Genomic DNA, 13,230 nt, shown 5'->3' on the forward strand with positions numbered 1-13,230 from the left:
CTTTACCACTAAGGGTACCTGAAGTGAAACTCATTATAATAGGCAAGATGACAAGCAGCAGTAGAAGCAGGAAACCTAATTTTTTTGTGGCCACATGCAGAACAGGGGTGATCTTAATCTAAGAAAGTAGAACAGACAATGAAAACCAAACAATTTTCCAGGTCCAGAAGAACTGAAACAACTACAGGTGTTTGCAAGAAAAAACACTGAGCACTTATTTTTTTACTATTGTTTTTACTCCTTGGGTAAGAGAGGGCTCTGAAACTAATGTGGTACAACAAACAATACATAGGAATTAAAAAACAATAAAACCACAGAGACCCAAGTGCACTCCCAAGGTGGACTCCAGTATTTCACAGTGTGTTTCTTGTGCCCCACACGCAGCTCACACACCAAGCCCTCTCCAGCCAGGAACAGAAATTCTGGGTTACAGCTGTTCACCAGCATTTCTGGAGTAGCTCGTTATATTGTCCAAGCAGCACTATTTCTTCTTGAGAGCTCTCTTTCCTTCCCCCTTCTTTGGTTTTTCCTTCCCACGGAGCTTTTTCAATCGCCTCATCTCTTCCTTAAAGTCCTGATGCTCATCCCTAGATGGGGGAGGAAAGAAAAAAAGTTTACTCTTTCTTGGAACACCTGGATGTGAAACATTCTTTGAACTGTATAATGAAAAAACTCTCAAAACATTTTTTTTAACAGCAAAGTCCACATGGAAATGTATTCAGTGTTACTGCTAGCAGTAATTTTGGACTGAATATGAAAGGTTTCCTCTGGTACTTTCAAAACTAACGTGGTTGCCCTTTTCAGCAACAAATGGTGTGTGGATATATATTATTTCCATTGCATTTATTGATCCACTGTGTTTAAATTAGCAATAAAATATTAAAAAATCAGCAAGAGACAAATATGAGAATTTCCCCCTTCTCATCTAGCTCAGCAGTCTAGCAATAGCACATTGTGTTTCTGTGCTAGATACTAAGTTCAGGTCATTAGCTTCTAAGAAAACAGGGGCATGCTGAGCAGTAATTACTGTACACAACACTACTCTCAGGTGACTTCAAGAATGAGTTATGAAGAAAGCATCAGCTACTTGTAGAATCTTAATAGGAGAATAAAACAGGAAGGAGGATAAAGGGGCTGGCAGAGATAATGAATCCTCAATAGTGTTCTAATAAATTTTCTTTAATCTCTGTCCCTGTATTTTTCAGCGTGAAAGTATTCTTCAAAAGTCACAACTGCATCTTAAGTGGCCTAAGATTACTGCACTGCTATTTTTAAGTACAACTCTTTTAGAAGAGAAACAAAGAGCTTGCAAGTTATTATCAGGTCCTTTTACTCTACAACTCTTCATTACCTATTTCTGACAGCAAACCTGATCCCCTACAAGCTCTCTATACACAGAGCGGCTAGAGAAGAAACTTGAGATTAGAAGGGGAAGGAGAAGCACAAAGAACATTATCCTGTCATTGAGGCTTTCTGTGTCAACAGACAGCTATTCTAAAAACTGTTTGCATGCCCACCTACACCAAGAGCATCCTGGATGCAATCCTTGATGGCTAGTATCGTGATACTAGCAACAGAAATTAATCTGTTTTAACTTTACAAGGTTAGCAGCCTCACTTTAAAGGGATTTCTTTAGTGTTACCTGACTGAAGTCAAAGGATTGCATTTGACTCTTGCTGATGTTCTTCAGCAGTGCAGTTTTTCCTACTCAAGACTGTGGAAATTACTTTAGAAAGCAGACAACTGATTTGGATGAAGCTGGAATCAACAAGGCTATTTAAACCGCATCTGAATTTAATTTAACTTAACTTATTTTAAGGATAAAAAGCCTCTCCAGCCTAACGTAGACTTTCCTTCTCTTCTAAATTTCACTTATTAGCTGTTGAATGATTGAGGAATATATGGTAAGATTGTCTCAGTGCAATTTTTGTGTTAAGGTAACATCATCTTTTTGTAGCACATTTGTTTGCCGTATTCAGATCTACAGACCCGAGTCTTGTCTATGAAAAGCTCTCATCCCTTCCCCACAACACCAAAGCAAGAACTATTTCTTAAGTAACTGGTTGCCCATAACTACACCTAAAGTCTTTCTCACAAAAGCTATGTTAAAAGTTACTTAGACAGTAGCCACGTATTTTACTCTCCTTGCCCTCAGTGCAACAATCAAGTGCATTATTTCCATGGACACCATATTCTGAACTAAACCTCCTCCTATGTTCCTCTTTTCCTTGAGGAAAAAAACTGTAACAAAACTCACACCTACCCCCTTCCCATCCCCAGTTCTGCTCCCACCCTCTAAGCGCGGCGATTACCTGTAGAGACCAAAGTAACGGAGTTTCTTCATGAGAGCATAGTAGGTGTTGTGAGGAGGATACCAGCTGTAGACCTCCTTCTGCTTGGCCAAAGGCTGCTCACTGAATAACTTCACTACTTTCATAGATTTTGAGTCAGTTGGCCTGACAACTTCTCCAAATATCTGAGCACTCAGCCGGGCCATTCGAAGGGCATAACTGGAAACATTGGACATCTCCCAAGGAAGAGTGGGCACACATAGACAGATGCACTTTCCTGCAAAAGGAAACACAAAAGGCCACAACTGTAAGATGATTTAGGCACACAAAACAACTCATCACAGACTGATCATACATTTTAAGTCATGCATTCCTTGCGTGAAATCAGTCTAATTCTCAGTACATAATCCTGAATATAAAGAATGTCTACACTAATTCAGGTAGAATTAACAGCCTAACCAGGACACTAAAGACAGCTATACAGACTATAGAAGTACCTATCACAATTTACCATGGCCAGTTTATTAGCAGATCCCACTCGGCTTGCTTAAGGCTACCTTTAAACTCCAGTCACAGGAAAAAAATCACAATGTGAACTCTGCCAAAAGCGGTGCCTGCTGCAAAGCCTCTGACTTCTATACAAGAAGGCAAGACACCACTTAAATGTACTGAGCAAGCAACCTGGAGTTTTTCCCTCATTAAAATTTCTCACCCTATTTAAAACCACTGTACGAACACTGTTACAGTACATCTAGCAAAAATGGACTATTAACTGTAAAAATAAATAAAACAAATCATGTTTCTCTAGATGAAGCACACAGGTCTTTCTCATCACAACTCCCTTCCCTTGATCATTTCCATAGTCTTTCCCCCCCCCCTTTTTTTTTTTTCAGTCTGTTATGATTTTTTTTATTTTGAGAGGAAAGAAATCATCTCCTCATGCTAGATTCTTTTTTTCAAGAAAGCCCCACATCAGCAGCTTCCCATTCTCTTTCAGTCATCTCCCATCTAAAGACACCTCTGCAACAAAAACGCTCCAAGGACAAAACCATTGTTATTAGGCTACCAGAGATAACATTCACACCCTTAAAGGAACATGCACAAGGGTTTTCTCTCAGCTTTCCTACTCCTCCCCATTTCTCCTCTTCTTTGCATCTTTACTCTTTCTTTGCAGAATGGGATGTAATAGACAAGAGTCCCATAATCCTGTATTTGAAGCTGTATGTTGCCTGTACTGTGCCTTTTTGAATAAGTGATGACATAAGTCTCCAGAGACTTCACGTTCAAGTGAACGACACTTATGCTAAAGTTTTAAATTCTTGTTTTAGTAAGTATTGCACAGCTGATTCCAGAAGATGAGCATAAAAAATTATTCTTGTCCCTGCTGTATGCTCTTTAATCAGTGGCAGAGGGCTAAATTCATTTTAGTAGATAACAGGGAGCCTGTTGCTTAATAACACCAGTCTGAAGTATTCATAACCTCACTTACATATGTCTGCCCACTGGAGGACCTGATGTACAACCATCTACTCTGATTTACTCCTGTTAGCAAAGCATTAGAAAGGAAACAGGAAAAAATACTCAAGCATGAAAAACATACAAGTAATCTGAATCAAAGAGAAGAATGGAAGGAGTAACAGAAGGGAAGGCAAAGTGTCAGAGACCTCAAGTTAAGGCAGCAGGCCTAGTGTGAGAAGATAGAAGCTCTTAAATGACTGCAGGGCAGCACTTCAACTTGAGCATCTATTACATGGGGGAACAATCACTAAGTTTTGCTAAATTATCCACTTCAGAACAGCCAGTCCTAATTCCTATATTCAGAGATAAAGCAACAAGTTATCCCCAAAACTCTTCATCACATCATCACTCTGAAAAATATCACCAGATTCAACTCAAATACAAAGCCTGCTTAAACTCTTCCAAATGCAGCCTTGAAATGAAGATACCTCTAGCTCCTGAACAACACAAACCAGTCTGAGGGACCTGGTTTTCACTTCAGAATCACTAGAGGAATCTAAATAGCCCAAGCACCTTCGGCTGGAAACCTCCATTAATCCTTGCCAGTCAAAAAACATTTGAGAGATGAGAAGGGCAAACCCTACAAACACCAAGTGCCAGAGCTATCCAAAGCCTGCTTTAGGGCAACCTCTGATTCTACCAGATGCTACCAGAACAATTTTGTTCTTGCCACTTAACAGCGATGATATTTTCAGGATCACCTACTGGTAATTAACACACCTAAGCCCAAAGCAAAACCACCACGCTGAGCTGCTTCTTCACCTGCTCCACACTCCTTACTGCTACTCAAAGCCTTGCTTCCCCAGCCCAGGATGAGTTTTCTTCTTTCCGATGCGCTAGCCTGCTTCAGACCGCTTCCTTCTTATTTAACACATGCCAGGAGACCTGTTTCCAGAATTACTTTTGATTTTTCCATGACCACACGGGGAAGAGAAGGCTGCCCCGGGCCACCGAAACCAGGCAGAGCCCAGCACAACCTTGTCCCCTCCAGCTCCGCCGCCTTGCTTCCCTCCAGGAGGGCGAGCAGGGAAACCCACCCGCGGGCTCCAACCGCGTCTCAGGGTAACCGCCGCCAGCGGCTCCCCGCCCGGCAGCCCCAGCAGGGCCCGGGGTCCCGCCGCAGGGCCCGGGAGGCGGCGTGGCCTCGGCCGAGCCCCCCGGGGCGAAGGCCTGGAGCCCACCTCCCCCCTCTCCGCGCACACTCCCAGGCCCCGCTCCCCCTTTTCTCCCGACAAGGACGGCGAGAGCCGGCAGCCATGGCCGCCCCCACCGCTCACCCCTCCGCCCTGCCGTCCGCCGCGGCGCATGCGCGGTGCCTGCCCCGTCGCGTCGCGTCGGCTGACGCGAGGCGGGAAGGGGCGGCCGTTGGGGAGCGGCCGTTGGCGCTGTACCTCAGCGGAGCGGCCGCTCCTTCCCCGCATCGGGCGCCATTTTGTGGGGGCGCTCGGTGGCGATGCGGGTCCCCTGCCCGCGCCTGCGGGGTCACTCACCCTCGCGTCCCCAAGCTTGGTCCTGGCTGGGGGACAAGGAGAGCGGCGGGAAAGCCCTGAGGCCTGGCCTTCTAGCACTTCCACACCACCACCTCCTCCCAAGCCCGCTTTATGCGGGCCTTCTCAGTGCTCGATTTATCCTAATTTTTAATCAGCACCAGGAGGTGCTAAATCAGGCCCTGTGCAAACATCTGAGTAAATGACACTCAGGTGATTACATGTATAAGGCAAACGTGTAATGCCATCAAAGAATGAAAGTGTGTTTGGCTGGCTGGGTCTGTTTTCTAGAAGAGCATGTATTAACTAGCATCAAATACGTTGTTAGTCCTTCCTTGATTAATTTTCTGTTGCCTTTTCCATGCTTGCCCTGGGCAGATCAGCCTTGTGGCCTGGGCACCCTTGACAGCTTTCCTGCCCTTTTTGAATGTTGGCACGATCTGTAATTTCATTCATATTCCAAGATTTATTAAAATTAACATTCCTGAGATTTCTTTTGCCAATTCTTCGAGGATTGTTACGCAAAAGTTGCCTAGATACCCTAATTTTAAAATACTTGTTCTGTTCTAGTAGATGTTGTTTGCCATCTTCGTTACTCACTAATAGACTGAAAAGTGCTTCTTTTTTTAGCTAGACAATAAAGTCCCTTTTCCTTAATCTTTCTAAGGAGGGAATAGAAGTTTTTACCATTTCTGTCACTTTTGTGCTATTTTACCATCTCTATATAGTCATACATGTCAGCATTGTTGCACTCCTCACTTTACTGTCTGGAGTTACATCACTCATGCTTTTTCTTTAGTCTTCATTTTTTTTTTATACTCCAGAACATTTTTCCTATATTTTTGCCTTTACACATTATTCTATATTATGTTTTTAACTTCTGAGTGTTGCCTTCATCCTGCTGCTGAGCCAAAATTGTCCTTCAGCCAAAATTGGCCATTTTGTTAATTATGCAATCATGACTTCTAGACTACGGAGTAAGATGATAAGAATTCTCATTTACATTTCTATCTCTATTTTTGAATCTTTTTTTTCTCATCATCTCATCTTGATGGAGATAGTCTTTCTGAAGCGTCTGTGTGTGTGTAGGAGAATGTTTCCCTGGCTAGGACTGTCCTTTTCGCTTATTATAATCAAATTGTGATTGCTGGCTCCTAAGAAACCACCGATTTTTTTGTCCCATGATTAAATCAATTAAACATTATGAGCTCCAAAATAACGTATTCCATATAGACTGGAATTACTTCTGTAACAGAAAATAAGTTTTATAAACTCTAATGAGATATGGCTGCTGGCTGTTTGGGGCTTTTTCCTCATACACCTCCAAACTGAGCACACTTTTTGCACATTGGAGGAATAAGTCGTTAGATTCTCTGTAGCTGTCTCCGTTCCACGCCTCCTCAATGGGGTTAATTGGGACAAGTTACTGCCTCTGCATCTCTAAAATAATGATGTTGGTTTATCTTGTGCTGTTAACTTCTCAGATCTTCAAAATTCTTTATTTGTTTAAAAGGATTGTGGCAAAATATTTTAATATTCCAATTTGGTAAATCATCTTTCCTGTTTCAGTAACTATGTCAGTTTGATCTCATTTCTTCTCATCAATGACAATATCCAGTTTTTCTTCCATGTTACACAACCTCAGAGAAGTGGCATATAGACCATTGAAAAACATTGAAAAAACTCTTTTCCCTCAAACTATTGGTTTCCCTAAAAATGGACCAAAGAGCGCGGTTCTGGTTCCGTTTCTATGTTCCAGCAACATTATCAGCCTGGTGTTTGATTGTCTGAAGTTACTCTGCTGGGTTTCAGAGTAGAGACTTTAGTGGATTAGGCTGATGTGAGAATTATGAGTGTTCCTGGTCACGGCAGAAGGCAAACTGACTTTCTTATTGAGAGTTACACGTCACAGCTCTGGATCACTAGGAAGGAGTCGGAATACCATGGTTTTTCTCTTCAGAGACACAGACATTGCTGCCTGCAATGCTATACATTGCAGGAACACAAATGTATAACTCTGTGCTCGTGAGGAGCTCCAGCTTTTTTGGTGTGATGGAAGCACACACATACAATCAGGTCAGTATTAGTTCATTTCTTCTGCTTTTTTCTTCTACAACCAATTGTTCCTTCTGTCAGCCATGCAATAACATGCAAATATTAAATCTGAGACCAGGAATAAAGGAAAAATGTGCACTCACAAGAGCATGTTTTCGTTACTATATCACTATTATTACTGTGGTTATGAGAAGAATTACTCGCAAAGTTCCCAGCCAGGGTTAGTGTGTTAGCTAGTAAGGCAGCGTGCAGGCACTCAGGAAGGAATATCAAGGTCACAACAGTCAACAAAGTGACAACTCAACCCATCTACAAATTTGCAGAGGTGGAGCCATGGTCTGCTTTGCAACCCATGTAGCCATAACTGGTCTTCAGCACCTCTTCTGAGGGACTGGTTCTCCCTAGGTTCTGCTGGGGAGTTTAAGCTCACTGGGTGATGCTTTTCATCTTTTCATGGTGGAGGACTTTGTCCAAGTCACTCTCCCTGAGATATTGCACATGATGAGAACAAGTTAAGACAGACCAGTCAGGTTGCTTAGCAGTGCTGTAACGTGCATCCCTGGGAACAATTACCATCGTCGCTATACAGGTGGCTGCAGTCCTGGTTTAGTTGCTAGTGCTTGACATTCAGGTTGACGTCCAAGCTCTTCATTACTGCACCTCTAGTCACAGAAGGTGTTTCTTTGCTGAATTTTTTAGTTATCACTGTGGGGAGGTGGCAGGAGTGGAAGACATTTATGTCCCACTCCTTCATCCCCGTGAACCTCATCCACTGTCACGGTAGTGCAGAATGATGGGGTGGTTGTGGAGATGGGATGCACAAGAGCCAGACGTGCGTTTCCTGGAGCTGGTGGCATACAAACTGCTATGCAAAGCCACCTCTCTAAACAGACCAATGTAATGCTGTTTATGTAGTGCTGTAAGTGTGCATAGAGTCTTTTGGACACATAAAGTGAACATCCCTACTCTGAGGTTTTTACAGTCCAAATTAGACTTGACACGCTAGGGGATGATAATAACAGGGAATGGAAGGAAGCAGCAGAGGCTGACAGCTGGAACGGGCTTGTGATGAGCTGAATTCTACGGACATGTTGTTAGATCCTCCTGAGCTTTTTGTTGTAAATAAAGCAAAGTGGTTGGACTCATCAGCAATTATTTAGAAGAAAATCAGTAGCAGATGGGTGAGTGAAAAAGGTAAAACCCTAGAAAGGAGTAAGAGGAGAGTGAGTTGATGTGGGCCTCAGAGATAACATGGGCATTCTTTGCATGGGGACTGTTGTGAAGGAAAGAAATCAAGGGAGTGAAGAAACATGCATAGGGCACATGCAGAGAGGGAAAAAAATAGTGTGTGTGGGGAAGAGACTTCATGATAAAGTACAGGGAAGACCTTTTTACGACGAGTTGGCAGGATTTTATCTGGAATTATTTTATATGATCAATAGTGATCTGGAATTACTTATCTGGTTAATTCCTCCTATGTATGCATTTTAGTTTTAACAAAAAGCAACACTGTGACTTTGTCCTGAGAAGACTAAGGTATATCCAAAAAGAAAAAAAATATGAGGATGCCAGTTTGCTTATTGGTGCTTGTTTATTGACACTTATGAGGAAAGAAGACTCTGAACTTGTTTCATTTGATCTTGGAAACGAGGCATTTGAGTAGTTCCTGTATGACACAGTAATCAACTTCACTCTAAGTCTTACGCTTAGAACTATCATCTCATGCTGTAAGACGATCTCTAACATTTTCTTGTTATAAATATTGACACAAGGGAACAAAATCATCTGAGTCAAGTAGAAGGACCCTCTAAGCATTTGGTAAAACTGCATTGGCTACATCTGTGTTTAGAACACATTTGTTATTAATTTTTTATATGATCATGATTAATTGGTGAACTTCAATTGTATTTTGTTGCGCAGCGATTCACACTGAGCCATGGAGACATCTAGCAATGCAAATCCCTCTGGAGAGAATGTGGTGTGTTAAAAGACTGACAGACCTTGGGTGGGCATTTGAAGGATATTTTGACTTTAAAATAACTCATCAAACGAGTGCCACAGAGTGAAATCTACAAAGATGCAGCTATTAAATACTGACACTCCAGCTATCTGACACTGGAAACACTTGGGAGGGAGATGCAGCATAGAAGAAAAATAGAAATTATTTTTCAAAGTCAGTTGGCATCTTGAGCTTATTGCTTTCCCAGAGAGCTGGGCTTTTGAGGCAGCCTTCTCACCTCCTGGGGAAAGGGAGCAAGTGCTCTTCCTCTCTCTCATGGTGCCCTTGGACTGATGCCTGAAATGGTACCAGCAGTTCTCCAGAAGAACTGTAGCACATCCATTTTTAATGGCAGACGAGCATAGAAGGGGGTGCATGAAGCTGAACGGGCAAGTGAGGGGAGGGTGCTGTAGATCGCCACACATCTACATGCTTGTCATTTAGACTGCCTAATTTATAGTTCAACAATATGTCAGAATAAATGATCAGTGATTTCAATGAAGTACTTAAGACTGAAGAGAAGGAATATTTCTTAGTGGTTAGATCAAGGGAGTGGGAATGAGAAATGTTGAATCTTGTTTTTTCATAGCTCCATTACTAACTCACTGAATGACCTTAAGAAAGTTAATTAACCTGTCTGCCATTTCATCCCTCTGTAAACTGGGGATAATAATGTCTGCTTCAGAAATGGGTTGTGAAGAATAATTGATTCTTAGAAAATGCTCCAGCTTCCCCTAGTGAAAAAAACACACTACAGAAGTATTATTGTTACTTTACCAACAACGCGCATATAAAGTTTTTAAAGGCAACAATAACAAAGTCGCATCTTTTTTGGCTGGAACAAAGTATTGCAGGGGGGAGGAAAAAAAGGAAAAATATTTAAATGATGGAATCAGCTGAAAAGAGAAGAAATAATGGAGACATCTGGCTCACTGATGATAAAAGCTTTTGTAGTTTTTCTTCCATCATTCCTTGCAGAATTCATCTGAAAGGACATCCACCAAGGTTTTCAAATGGGGTCAAAGCAGCTGTCCATCTCAAACTCTGTTTCACCAAGTGTAAAAAAAAAAAGAGCGAATAAAAATGTTCCAGCAGTAAAATTTTCAGGAAGACATCAATCTCTTAAACAGAAAATCCAAGGAGATTGGCGAGGTCTGTTTGAGCTCATATTTCTGTTTCTGCATGCTGAATTCTTGTCAAGATGCTGTCTTGGATCAGGACCTCTTGGGTTTGTGAGCTGTTGGCTCCCCTGAGTTTTGGCAGGCTTTGATATTGTATATCCCTGTTGATCTCTATAGTGCATCCCAATGGAGGTTTCTCTCTGTTTTCCTAGTTTAAGTACCTTCTTGTCTTTGCGTATCCCGACCAACGCTGATCACAGGATACATCATTAGGTCTTTGGGAGAACTCTAGATATCCACTTCTGACTGCCTCTATTTGCAAGTCAGCAGGTTTTCCAAGATTTGGCTGGACTCCCAGGTACCCAGTCATGTTGGTAGCACTCTTTGTAGACCTAAACATCACTGATCAGCCTTTTCCCCTTCTACAGTCTTTTGGAGGCAGATCCGTGTAAACAGATAATTCTTTGGTTTTAGTTTGAAGTTCTTTGCTCCAGTTCTGGTGGGTGACATGAAGCTGCCGTTTATGATGCCCCAGAATACACTCAGTGACCTTGCACAGCACTAGTAACTAGCATTGCTCTTTGCTTCAGAATTTGCCTGCCTAGAGAAACATAATTAATCCTGCATGCACTTCCCAGTCTCCGTTTCTTCAGCCTGTGGGAGCATTCTTCTGTCTGTCTGGCAGGTTTTGGGGAGTATTCAGGATCTTTATTCTTGCAGTTTGAGCTTGTCTTTTGAGCTGCAAACGTTTTTTTCTCTCTGACCTTGCCAGTACCCAGGCTGAACAAGCCCTGCTCCTATACGTGCTCTCTGGGCATCTGTTCCCTTTTTCGTGTGAAAAATTCCTGCTTCAGATTTTATGGCTGTGAGTCCCAGGTTTCCTTTTTTCCATTTTTGTCTTCAGGAAGTTTTGTTCCTTAGTCCATTTCTCTGGAAACAATCAAGAGAATTAGCTTCTTGCAGGCCAGTCTCTTTAACATACCTGTTGGACAATCAGAGTAAGGCATTAAGGCTTAGTACTCTCCATTGTTTCTTGGGTGGTGGGTACTTATTGAGGCCTTTACAGCAAAGGTGAATAAATGTATGTCTTTCATGGCACAGCAGTTCTCACTGGAACAATTTCAGAGTTAGGAGCCATAATGACTATGTTGCAGGTGATTGAATACTCCAAATAATTGTTGAAAGCATATCAAACTCCTCATTTTGCCCTGCTGTGGTGGGTAGTCTGCACAAACTACTTTCTGGAGGCATTAAGACCTTTTGGTGTCTGTTGCTTGCCCTCAGTGGTGGAGGCTCAGTCCTGCTCTGTGAATGGCCTTGTTGTATTCCGTGCTAACATGGTATTTAAAGCAGGGATACGTTTGTTGCCATGGTCTTAGAGATGTCCTGCTGAGCTATTGTTACACTGGGATTCCTGGAAGTGCTGGAGATGCCTTGGAGTGCTCTTCCTCCATCAGTTGAGCAGACAAGCAGCTAACTACTACCGAACTTTGAAATGCAACTGTGTCCAACCTGGCTGGAGTGGCCCCAGTCTGCCCCAGTAATGGGTCAGTTCTGCTCTGAACGGGATTCCTGAAAATGGCAGCAAGGGGCTGCGCCTGCAGAACCTAGCTTTCCACAAGGTCTTCACAATCGGAGCTGCTGCTGACGGCATGTGGGTCACTGGCAGATGGTCAGCTGCTGTGTGGGGTCTCCAACCATAAATCCTCTTGAATACAGGACTGCAGAGATCACTCTGGCCCTAAGTCAGATATGTGGGGAGGAAAGCTACTCACTGTCTGGGCTGGACACTCTAAACAGGCATTTCCCTCTAACACGTTGTACCTACAGAGTTTGCATCCATTCACTGCACCGTAAGCATCTACACTGTTGCTGTAAAGCCCTTTGAGATGCCCAGCTTCTGAAAGGTGCTCTAGAAGAGAGACATCAAGCTGTAGGTTTCTGTAAAGGCTTCATTTTGTGTATCAGATTTAGTGGTATAATATATTGGATTGCAATTTTCAATAAAAAATAACAATGGCATGTGAAACTAACTGCTGTTGTGATTTCAACTCAGTGTTGACAGAAGAAGAATAGTCCTTAGAGAGCTGGGGCCATCTCTTAGAAAATGAGCACTGGTAGCAATTCTGCCAAAATGTATAGATTTTCTTTCCTCCTCTTTCCTTTATTCTTTGTTAAGACTAACAAACCGATGGCAATTGCATAGAAACTAGGTCTTCTTGCTTAGGCATTCATCTCTTCCTGCTGTGTGTTTCCCACCTGGAGCTCTAATCCTCTCTTTTTGATCTAATCAATTCCTCGACAACCAATTGTGATATCACAGTGCTAATGTTTCAGGTGGGGACTGCATGAGTGAACAAACTCTGAGGAACCAAATGCTTTCTTTTCATGCAAATATTGTTGGTGACAATAAATGAGGACAGATAAATGCAAAACCGTTGAAAATAGCAGCATACTTGTGTCTAAATAGAGAGTTTATCATCCTAGATGTCAGCTGCTTTTACAGAGACACACAATGTTTATGTATATATTTTTTTTCTTTTTTTGATTTTAAATGAATCTACTCTGCTAGGACTTCACAGCCAAATGAAATACATGAAGATCGAGGTCTTCTGAGTCATGTTCCAAAATGAATTGCTTTTAGAGAATATAGTTTTTCTAAGCAGGTGCTATTTTTGGTTTTTGCTTACTGGTTTTCTTTACAGTCCCTTCTATGATCATTTCCTATGATCTATGAATTCTGATTTCTAACTAATCCT

The 13,230-nt window shown here is 42.2% G+C and overlaps 1 protein-coding gene across 5 annotated transcripts; it reads right to left on the minus strand.

Annotated features, from left to right (window-relative positions):
* Positions 1–214: 214 nt before the first annotated feature.
* MRPS33 (mitochondrial ribosomal protein S33) lies at positions 215–5,403 on the minus strand. 5 transcript variants are annotated; one of them, XM_074582537.1, is made up of 3 exons: positions 5,300–5,403; positions 2,313–2,568; positions 215–587 (listed from the first exon to the last, which is right to left on the minus strand). In XM_074582537.1, exons 2-3 carry the CDS (start codon positions 2,525–2,527, stop codon positions 482–484), a joined length of 321 nt encoding a protein of 106 aa, XP_074438638.1. In that variant the 5' UTR covers positions 2,528–2,568; positions 5,300–5,403; the 3' UTR covers positions 215–481. The 5 variants fall into 5 exon arrangements, with proteins under 5 accessions (XP_074438638.1, XP_074438613.1, XP_074438645.1 ...); XM_074582512.1 differs by lacking the exon at positions 5,300–5,403 and adding an exon at positions 5,087–5,195; XM_074582544.1 differs by lacking the exon at positions 5,300–5,403 and adding an exon at positions 4,847–5,091.
* Positions 5,404–13,230: the final 7,827 nt, after the last annotated feature.

Source organism: Larus michahellis, chromosome 1, assembly GCF_964199755.1.
Source record: "Larus michahellis chromosome 1, bLarMic1.1, whole genome shotgun sequence".
Lineage (NCBI taxonomy): Eukaryota > Metazoa > Chordata > Aves > Charadriiformes > Laridae > Larus > Larus michahellis.

Excerpts from the sequence above, each read along its gene's own strand:
- MRPS33 (XM_074582537.1), bottom strand. The coding sequence starts at position 2,527 with ATGTCCAATGTTTCCAGTTATGCCCTTCGAATGGCCCGGCTGAGTGCT. Across the intron at positions 588-2,312 it reads CGTTACTTTGGTCTCTACAG|GGATGAGCATCAGGACTTTA; the intron begins GTAATCGCCGCG and ends TCCCCCATCTAG.